Genomic DNA, 11,307 nt, shown 5'->3' on the forward strand with positions numbered 1-11,307 from the left:
TTGTGAATTTGTGATATGAAGTTAATTATTGACGTTTGCTCTTAGACTCTTAGTTTTTTTGTATTGAACTAGTTTTCTCATGCTCTTAGACTCTCATGTTCTCTCAAGTGTTATTAATAGGTTAACAGATAAAGAATGAAAAAAACAACTGATGAGAGAAGATGGCACTCTACAACTGAGGAGAAGAAGAAGAAGATGCCCGCGGGCATGCCTGTTAATCCGCAAAGCTAAGCGGGCGGGCATGGGCAGTGATACGTCACCCGCCACCCGTGGCAGACCTGTCCGCGGTGGATCACTAAAAATTCGAGACCATCACAGTCAGTCCGTTCGGGCGCGGGCATGCCCGTTTGACAGTTGGATGCGTGTCGTATGGTACCCGGACTTAACAGTATACTTCCCAGTTTTCGTAAAATGCCAACATAGAGAATGTTCCCGCAGTAAGCTTCCTAAGGGTAAAGCTGCTTTCAGAGCGACATCCGCTGAGTCAAACTGCTCAATGAGCTTATCCATACGCCATGTATTCGTCTGACGATCAATGAGGTGAAACATTTGGAGATAAGGTTCCTTAAGCGGACCCTTACTTAAGACTGGTCTCGGGTATTGAGCCGGAATCCAAGGATCAGTCCGTATAAAGATGGATTTTCTGGAACCTACTATTTTAATAAGCCTTTTATTTACCAGAGAGCAAGTTGAGACAATACTCCTCCAACCATACGGTGGAGAGTATGGCCTAATTGGAAGACCTTGGCGAACAAAGATTTCAGAGCTTCAAGTGGGAAGAGAATATAAAATCTATAAGTGGGTTTTATGATCATCAGATCTTGAACACAATTGATGACTATATTTTTTATTTTATTATATTTTCTTCAAAATATTGCTGATGATATTAATCATTGAAGTATCATCATTCCTTAAAACTGAACTTACTCTTGTAAATTCACTTTCACTTTGTTTTAGTGTTTACGATAAAAACTTTAAAATAAAACTAAAAAAATCAAACAAAATATTCAACCAAATAAAACTAGTCGTTGATATCTTTCACAAATATTTTGTATAGTCTTATCTCTTATGACTCTTATCCTATATGAACAAAAAAATTCAAACAAAATATTCAACCAAATAAGCTTAACAAATACAAATACCAGCTTAACCAATGCAAATATTACATCCTTAAACCAAACTAGAGTTTTAATTCTGATTTATTTATTGCTAATCAAACCCAAAGACCACCTTGTAACATCCACGAACCAAATTAGAAGTTTTTGGGGAGAGTGTCGATCGACACCCTTGCTAGTGTCGATCGACGCCATCAATTTCCAGTTCGACTGGGTTGATTTAAATTTGTCAATTTGGTTCGGTTTGGTTCAATTGAAATCCCTAACTGTCATATTAAAAGTTGGAAGTCGACTTGAGGGTTTGGGGATAGCCGTTCTTTGTCGTTTTTAGAGAGTTAGAAGAGAGAAAAGAGTTTTGAGAGATTTTAGGAGTTTTGGTGTTTTTCCTTGGAGATCTTTTGCTGTGGAGTGAAGATCTTGTGCTAGGAACTAAGGAGAAGCCTTCTAAGGGTTGGATTCGTCGTTGTTGGGTCAGAACTTTCTGCAAAAGAGGTGAGTGCATGACCATTGCTGATCTAAGCCTGAGAATCCTTTGTTTTGCTTGTTTTGTGGCTGTTTGTGTTGTTTTCTTGTATGCTTTTGGTTGGTTATGGGTTCCCATGAGTTTCGAGGATTTTTGGGTGAGTTTTGGAAAATTTGGAGGATTGGAAAGGGGACCTACGACTTTCGGCTTCCAGCAGAACGTGTCTACGGAGTCAGTGTCAATCAACACCAAGGTGATGACGGCGCGGAGACTTGGTGCATGTCAGATCAAGGGTTTCCGGGTCGAGGAGGGGTGTCGGTCGACACCAAGAGGTGGTGTCGATCGCCACCAAACCTTTTCAACAACGGCTGATACTTGTTTTCCTGGTTTGTTTGTGTTTTTTTGTTGTTTGTCTAACATTAGAATCTCAGTTGCTTGTGTGTATAGTGTGGTAGATGTGGGAATTGTCTCAATTTCTGTTTGTGGTGCAGATAAAGGCAAAATGTGATCGTGGAATCATGGCAATGAGGAGGAGGATGTTCTAGTGGCTCATTGATGTGTTGTATGGCTTCTGTTAGGTTGCTAGAGTTGAGTCATTAGAATGTTGCTAGGTTCCTGGTTTAATGTTTTATGACTATTGGTTGAATTATTACTGTTATTGATATATTCGTTACTAGATATTGGTTTAATGTTTGGTTAATTCCACTGTTTGGTGTGATTGTGTTTAGGTGGTTAGTGAGTATGAGATCACTAGATAATTATTAAATTTCTTTTATAAAAAAACGGGCGGGTTGTTTTAGTTTGATATCAGACCCCTTACGGTTCTAGGTACAGGTTAATTGTGTTTTTGTTGTTGATGTTGGGATTGCATGCTTTGATTGATTATTTGAGTTAGTCAATTGTGTGTGGCATGAAGTCCTAGAACATCCTCTTCGGGCCTACAGTGTGATTCATTGGTAAGTTATGTTTTGTGTACAGTTTAGATTGCTTCCTTAGCCTTCTGTTTATGGTAGTGCAGATGGTTAGAGTGGGTGCTGTTACTGGTCGTGGACGCGAACATGGACGGGGACGCGGATGTGGGCGTGGTAGAGGCAAAGGCCCATCGGTTAGTGATACCATGGATTGGAGTTTGATAGATGAGGGCGTCAGCGAGTCGCAGGGTTTCCAAGAGGGGTCCATGAGTGTGCCCGGTGTGGGTGCCGATAGTTCTGTAGGCGCCGAGGGAGTTGGTGTGGGCGGTGTCGGTGCCTGATTGGCCGGTGATGCTAGGTGCAGGAGTCCTAGTAGGTGGAATCCGTGAGGGAGGTGTTGACCTGTCGGGCTTGTTGACGCAGCTGTTGGAGCGGTTGTTGGGAGTTATACCGGCACAAGCTCAGGTGGTGCCACCTATGGTGGTGGAAGTGCAACAGCCAGTGGCTGCAGGTGCAAGAGCTCATTCTCGGTATGTTAGTATGCTGAACAAGATGGGGAGGATCGGTAAGGTGCATTCCTTTGGTGGTACCGACCCGACTGCTGCGGATGCATGGAAGACGAGAGTGTAACACAACTTCCAGTCTCTCAGGTGTCCAGAGAATTTCTGGGTGGACATAGGGGTCCACTTCCTAGTAGAGGATGCTCACTTGTGGTGGAGGTCAGTGGCTGCTAGGAGGGTGCAGAGGGAGATGTCATGGGTTGATATTGTGGAGGAGTTCAACCGCAAGTACTTTCCCCATGAGGCACTAGACCGGTTGGAGGTGCAGTTCCTGGAGTTATCTCAGGAGACCCAGACAGTGCGAGAATTAGACGTGGAGTTCAGTCGGCTTATGATGTATGGGCGTCGGGTGATGGAGTCCGAGGAGGCACAGTTCCGGAGGTTCATGAGGGCCTTTCGGAATGACTTGAGGGTTCACTGGTTGAGATCGCAGCTGTCATTGAGGAGGACATTCAGGCACAGGCTGTGACGGTGAGTCCAGCGTTCCATCCTAGACTGGCTCAACATCCTGGAGGTTCCGGCAAGGGCGGCAAGGCTTCGCAGGGAACCAAGAGGAAGTGGGTGGCTACGCAGAGGCCGAGTGGTGCTGGATGCTACGAGTGCGGTAGAATGGACCACAGGGTGGCTAGCTGTCCCCAGAGGAGTGCCACGCCGATAGCTCATACGGTGGTTTGTGTGTTACCATTGCAGGGAGCTTGGGCATATCAAGCCCAAGTGTCCCAAGTTGCAGCAGATGACGGTGGCAGTGGTGCAGTGCGAAATGCAGCAGTGGCACAGATTGAGCAGGTGCCGTGGGTGTACACGACCACATAGATTGGTGGCACCAGCGTTGGGTCACATGTATATTTTCCGAGACTCAGACTTTGTGAATTTCAGTAGTCCAGATTTTATTAATGTCTATGATAAGTGTTAGTGTTCTTAGCACATGAGGTTTGTGTAGGGACCTTATTGGTGGGCGGGTTTAGGGCCCACGTCATGTTTGATTCTGGAGCAACCCATACCTTCATTATCTCGGTCATGCAGGCCAGGAAGATGATCGAGGGGCAGTGTCGTCCGACACCAAGAGCCAATGTCGACATGACACCAAACCTTTTCAGCAGCGGCTGATACTTGTATTCCTAGTTTTTTTTGTGTTTGTTTGTTGCTTGTCTAACATTAGAATCTTAGTTGTATAGCCGATAGATGGGAGGATTGTCTCACTGAGTGTTTATGACAATACTAATGCATCTCAATTTGTGTTTGTGGTGCAAGTAAATGCAAAATATGATGAGGAAGATGTTCTAGTGGCTCGTTGATGTGTTGTCTGGTTTTTGTTAGGTTGTTAGAGTTGAGTCATTAGAATATTGCAAGGTTACTGGTTTAATGTTTTATGACTCTATTGGTTGAATTATTATTGTTATTGATTTCTTGGTTATTGGATATTAGTATAATTTTTAGTTATTTTTGCTGTTTGGTTTAATTGTGATTAGATGGTTAGTGAGTATGAGATCATTACATAATTATTGTATATATATATATATTTTTTTTTTTTGTTAATCATTGGGTCACAACAGACCGGCCCATTAGCCTAATCCCTATATTCGTAGGAAGCAGGACTCGATCCCGGGTGTGATGGTGCCTTGTGCATTAAGAATTTACCTTTAGCTACACACTAAGATCACTTCACTATTATTATATATTTTTAAAAATTCGATTATCAGCTTTATCACCGATTGACTTTTGTAAAAAAAGAAAATACAAACACTGATATGGTTTTTAGTGGGGGTACAAACACTGATCACTACATTAGTGGGTACTGTTTGAATTCATTTTTTTGTTTTTTCATATGGTTTTTAGTTTTAGACTTTTCTATTAGACTATTATTTTAAGAATTCCCAAAAACTGATATTTGGTTTTTGAGAACAAAATACGTAGGAGTAAAAGCTAGATTCCCTAGATCATAAAAGAACTAGAAAAATAAAATATTGAATGGGAGACTACAACAAAATTTTTTTTTCCAAATCTACAAAACATTCAAGCGATCACCATCATTCTCACCAAAATAATATTTTTCATCACTTCCACCATATAATAAATGATCAAGATGGTATCAAACCCTATAACGCTGACCAAAATTTCATGTTTTGTGGGATATCTATATTCAACAAATTAGCTTCTTTTTTTGCATTTGGCAGACGTAGGAAAATTAGCTTCCTTTTTTGCACAATTATTCATACATTTGTATTATGTGCTCAACTTGGTACACTAAGCATCTGCATAATGAATTTCATATTAAAGTTATATATATATATGTGTATATATATATATATGTATACATTCACCCTATGTTCCATTTCTTTGTAAGCTTCACCATATTTACTAGGACTCCTTGGAACTTGTTTAATCTTGAATTGAGACCAAAGATAACAAATATTCTTCCATCTAGGTTGGAAGAGAATATAAAATCAATAAGTGGGGTTTATGATAATTAGATATTGAACAAAATTGATGACTATAATTTTTCATTTTAGTATATTTTCTTTAAAATATTGCCGATCATACTAATCATCGAAGTATCATCGTTCATCAAAACTGAACTTACTCTTGTAAATTCATTTTCAAATTGTTTTAGTGTTTACGTTGAAAAGTTTAAAATAAAACTAAAAACATTATCAAAAGTATCATTGTATTTATGTTGTCGATATCTTTCACAAATACTTTGGATAAGACTCTTATCCTAGATTGACAAAAAAAAAAAAAAAAAAAGACTCTTATCCTAGATGAACAAAAAAAATCAAAGGAAATATTCAACAACTTAAGCTTAACCAATGCAAATATTACATCCTTAAACCAAACTAGAGTTTTAATTCTGATTTGTTTATTGCTAATAAAACCCAAAGACCACCTACACGTCAAACATAATATTTTCTACAATATCTTCAAATCAAACAAAAGCTAATCAGGTAATAATAGATAATCAAACCAAATATTTTTTACAATATCGTCACATCAAACAAAAGGTAGTAATAGAGAATGTTTACTACATCGAGAGGAATACATTTATATACAAACAGAATAAAATAACTAATTAAAATTAAGGAGAACAGAGAATGCACAAGTCTTGTCATTGATCATCAAACAACTGATCTCGTGAGTTTATTTCCAAGTGACAACAACATAAATAGAAATAAAGAAATCCAAAGAATCAAAACATTTTTTAAGTCTACAATTGATCATGATACATTGATACTGCTACATATTATTTTTGTTACTTACAATCATAATTAACAGAAAAACCTACGAATTCCACCCAAATAAAAGCATATTTTTATTTTCTTACCATTGTAAAGCTAAGACAGAAGAAAAACATGAACAAAGAGAACCCATTAGTACAAATTTTTCGAAACTCAATCGTCTAAGTCAACTACCTCAAATAAAACAATTAGATTGGTTATATTGGTTCTCCTCTCATATGGTGGAGAAACATTGGATTTAATTCATTGATTGGTACTAATTTCATGAGAAATTTGATTGACATTGGTGGACTAATCTGCAGAAACAAATGGTGATTTCTAACATAACTTGGCTAATTTGTATCTCAAGAATCCTCTGTATATAAATACGAATCAATATGTGGGCACATTACACTGCAAAAAAACTCTACGTTATTCAGCTCCAATTATAAGCCAATAGATCTAATGTCCCTAACTCTAGCGAGCTAAAAGGTTGATCAGATAACTAGAAACGCTGGCTGAAGCAAACCGGAGAGCCTCGAATGATGCTGTTAAAGATGTGAAAGTAAACCGCAAGACAAACAGTGATTATCACTGAAGATTTGGCACCAACATATCCAACTACTTGACGTCCTCTCTCCGTAACTTCTTCATGAATCACATCCAAACTCCTCTTAAAGCTTTGTGACATTTTCAAGATTACAAATTCAAGAACTGATCTCATCGTCTCTAGCGTCACTCTTCCCGTAACATCAAACATAAACTTCCTATTACTCGGCACTGCTAACGTAGTCGTAAGCGCCTCAGCCCATCCGTTACCCGAATATTCTCGATTACTCGACTTCCTCACGAAGGAATCGTTCTTCTCCCTTGAAGACGTGAAGACATCGTGAGATGTTCTCATGAAAGTCTCAAGAGCTCCGTTACAAACCGAAACAAGAACATCTCTAGCACTATCTCGATGTTTCGGATTCGTCAAACCAGAGAAGATCTGATCATAAGTGTTAATCCCAACCGTCTTCTCGATATATACTGATACAGCTGAGCTAGTGAACCTCTCAATACAATCTGCTAAAAGCTCTCTACACTTATCATCACTAAGCAAACTCATCCATCTAGGTTTTGAAGAATCAGTATCACTCTCAGTCTCATTAGAGTAAAACCCAAGAACAAGATTCTTAGCAAAGCTACCAACAACAACAGAAACAAAACCAGCTCCTTCCTCTGAGAAAACTCTATCAACAAAACTCGAATTCGTTTCCTTTTCTACATTTTTCGAATCCTGATCCGAGTTATACCCACGGAAAACCCCAATCGCTACAGCTTCAGAAACCCTAGCTAACGAATCAGTGAACTCTTTCGATTTCGTAATCTTAGCTAATTGTTTCAAGCTATTGGGGATTTCGTCAGAATCAGAATTTAGAAACTCTTTCAAATCTCGAGACACGATACTTATCGTCTCAGCCGAATCGATTACGAGTTCGGCGAACGAAACAATGCCTGAGAAGAGTTTCGTAAGCCGCTTCGTCTTCCTCGCGATGTATTGAGAATTGTAAACCCTGTAAACTCCATAACCCGAAACACCGAACACAGCGACTAGAATTAGCCATTTCTTTCTTCTCTGTGAACCTAATTCTCCCAAACGAACCAGGTCCATCAAAATTAACAGTAAAATTGAAACTCAGAGAAAGAGAAAGAGAGAGAGGTCTAGGGATTGTAATGATATGAGAATTGGGGATGGAATTGAAACTGGGGAATTGTTGAAATAGAAGAAAGTGATGATTTTTATTTACCAGATAGATTTGGGTACAGACATGAATGTAGAACCAAGAAGTGAGGAACTCAAAAAATGCGAGTCAGAGAGAAGAAGATACAAAGAACAAGTTGAAGAAGAAGACAGACGAATCTTTAGATTTTTTAAGAAACCGGACCGGTCTAACCCCGGTTCAACCGGGAAACGTTTTTTAGGCAAATAAATGTATGTTGATATTTTTCTTTTTTTAAAGCCTATTAAAAAACGTAAGTAATATTTTCAGATTTACGTTTACCTCTAATTATATTATTTAAAATATATATTTCCATAAAAAAAAAAATAAGAAATTGAAATACTTAAATACAAAAATCATAATTTCCTTATATTTTGTAATTATATAACATTCCTATACCATAATAAAATATTAATGTTACAATTTTCAAAAACAATTCAGATTTATAAAATTTAGTAATATTTTCAAAAAAATCTTATTATATAAAATTTGATGTCAAAATTATTCATTAACAAGATCATGATAGTGTCAATTGTATCATTCAGATATTAACACAAAAAAATATAAAAATGTAAAAATCAAAACCTACCATAAAAAGGTTTTATATAAAAATAAAATAGAAAAATGAAAACCTAATTTTATTTAAAATATTTAAACAGTTTTAAAATTTAGAAAAAATTATTATAAGGAAAATATATATATATATAATTCGAAGTTATAATATTGTTTACTTATTTTAATTTTAAGTTGCTAATTTTACAAAAAAAAATATTAATTTTTATATAAGAAAAATGTTTGTGAAAATTATACAATTAATTACTGTTTCTAAAAAAATGTAAATACTCACCTTTACACAAAGAAAAATATTGTTGGAAAAAAAAACATAAAAAAATAGATTGTCTCATATTTTTTTCACCAATCAAATAATTTATTCAAAAGACTGCTATTATAATATAGAAGATAGGAGTATGTAAGATTAACATATGCGTTTTTGTAACTACACAAATGTTAAAGTAAAGAGACATATAATACACTAGTGTCATGGCCCGCGCGTTGCACGGCCTAATTAAACATGGTGAATTTTAACGTTAAAAGAAGAAATAAATAATATTTCTTTGTCTTCNTTTTTTTTTTTTTTTTTTTTGTCGGCAATAATTTTTTTGTCTTCTTTCATCAAACAATCAATTTTTATCTTCTAATCTGATTCTCAGTCTCATCGGCGTCGACTGACCTCATGCTCTCCATCTCCAACAGAGTTAAATCATCCACCGACTGTTTAAATTTCAGCAAAGGTGTTATTAAAACCTAAATCAATTTCAGCTCATTCACATAATCAAACCAAATAATGAACACATCCATGTTGAATACTAAGTTGGGGATTATCATTAACCACTTTAGGTTCACAAATTGGAAACTGGTTCTAAAGAAATGAAGCAGAATACTCATGATCTAAAAGACCAATTTCAACATAAAGATACATAAGAGAGAGGGTTTCAACGAAATGGAACCTTGCCAGTCACGCATTCCACAAGCTTAGATAGAGAAAAGCCTCTTCAATATCACACAAAATTGAACTTGCTCTGAGTTCTCCTTACCAGAAAACGGTAAAGCTACAAAACTTCAAAATAAATCTTATACTCACTAAGACTCACCCAATTAAAAGCCACTTTAAATAAGGGAAACAAAAACAAAGGAGAGAGATCGTTGCTGAATTTGTAACCTTGACAATAAGCTTAGGGTAGACATCATCTCACTTTGGAGCTGTCCTTTTGGTCTTTTTTCTATTACCTTCAGCGATCAAATCAATACCCTGCAAACACGACCATTCAGCCTCAGAATCAAACCTTGTAAGCTTACATGTCAATCTCAAACCAAACTAAGAGAGATGAATCATTCACACTCTAACCCGAGGCTTAAATGTCAGAAGAAAACCTATCCATGTTCCAAATTTACTATACAACTACATAAATGACATAAAACACCCAAAATTCCTTGAAACTTCAGTAGCAAACTAAAGAACTTGTAGAAGAAACGAAGATTGGAAGACAGAGGAAGGGAGAAGTGTCATTGTAGTCCGGTGTTGTGGTGCTGGAACCGCCAACCATGTAAACTGAAAGATTTTGAAATAGAAAAACACTTCAATAACAGACTACAAACACTTGGATAACAGACTAAATAAAATTGAAGTTATGAATCTGTTTTATATAACGCAAGTTCTTTATCAAACTTGTTCCGGTTGTTAAAATATAAACAGAGAATTTGAGGAGACATAGATATTGATTGATTAAGCAATGTTGAACAAAATATACCAGAAATCAGAGTTCGTAAATTGCAAGAAGAAGAGATATGTGATTGATTGATGAAACCCTACAATCAGAACATGTAAGAACTTAAAAAAAATTACCCGGAAAAGTTGGAGGAAACCGGAGAATGAAGTATCGATTATGAACCTGCAATTCCGAATCAAAATGTAAGATTCATAATTCTGAAAACTAAGAAAAGATTGTGAAATTTTCAATCGGATGGGTATTAATAAGAGAAACAGTGATGAAGAAAATAAAATAGAATTGAGATCTTGGATTTGAAACAGCGATGAAAAACCTAAATCATAAGAAATTTGATTGAATATAAACAGAAGAAGAAAGCGATGAAAAATCTAAATCATAAGAAATTCGATTGAATACAAACAAAAGAAGAAAGCTATTAAAACCCAAAATCATAAGAATTCGATTGATTGAAAAAAAAAAGAAAGCTATTAAAACCCTAAATTCAAAATAGAGGTTTTGATTTTTGTACCCGATTAAAGGAAAGAGAAACATGGATGAGAAAAGGAAGAGATTGAGAGGTTTTTGAAAGAAATCAGCTTGGTGTTCCATAACTGATCGAATTAAGGTGAAGTGGAGATCGTGGGGGAAGAGGGTAGTAGTTTTTAGCTTTTGCGTTTTTTTCCTCTGTCGCGAAAATAAATTAAGTGTTTTTTTGTGTGTTTTAATTTAAGATTTGTTAAGCAAAAATTGTGAAAGATGATAATTTGGGACTTAAGACAGGTGTCAGATGGAGAGAGCTGAAGTTAATTGAGAATTTACTTATGACTTATAGAATAAGGATTCTTTAATGTGTTCATAAAGACAATTTGTTGGTAGTAGTAAAGGCTAAAGAGTATATTTTAACAGTAAAATATATTTGTGTGTACAAATACACTTTTAATGGTGATGTAGATAGTAGATTTGTAAATGGATATACATTAGTATATTATAGCAAAAAAACAACAACTATTTTC

The 11,307-nt window shown here is 36.2% G+C and overlaps 1 protein-coding gene and 1 long non-coding RNA gene across 6 annotated transcripts; both read right to left on the reverse strand.

Annotated features, from left to right (window-relative positions):
* LOC104787213 (protein PHLOEM PROTEIN 2-LIKE A10-like) lies at positions 6,589–8,125 on the reverse strand. Its single transcript, XM_010512749.2, has one exon. The coding sequence runs from the start codon at positions 7,916–7,918 to the stop codon at positions 6,767–6,769; it is 1,152 nt and encodes a 383-aa protein (XP_010511051.1). The 5' UTR covers positions 7,919–8,125; the 3' UTR covers positions 6,589–6,766.
* Positions 9,147–11,018, reverse strand: LOC109133106. 5 transcript variants are annotated; one of them, XR_002038136.1, is made up of 5 exons: positions 10,824–11,015; positions 10,432–10,477; positions 9,748–10,137; positions 9,536–9,637; positions 9,147–9,299 (listed from the first exon to the last, which is right to left on the reverse strand). It is a non-coding gene; the product is annotated as an uncharacterized LOC109133106 (long non-coding RNA). The 5 variants fall into 5 exon arrangements; XR_002038135.1 differs by having other exon boundaries at positions 9,536–9,645; XR_002038134.1 differs by having other exon boundaries at positions 9,536–10,137; positions 10,824–11,017.

This window comes from Camelina sativa, chromosome 5, assembly GCF_000633955.1.
Source record: "Camelina sativa cultivar DH55 chromosome 5, Cs, whole genome shotgun sequence".
In the NCBI taxonomy this organism is placed as follows: domain Eukaryota; kingdom Viridiplantae; phylum Streptophyta; class Magnoliopsida; order Brassicales; family Brassicaceae; genus Camelina; species Camelina sativa.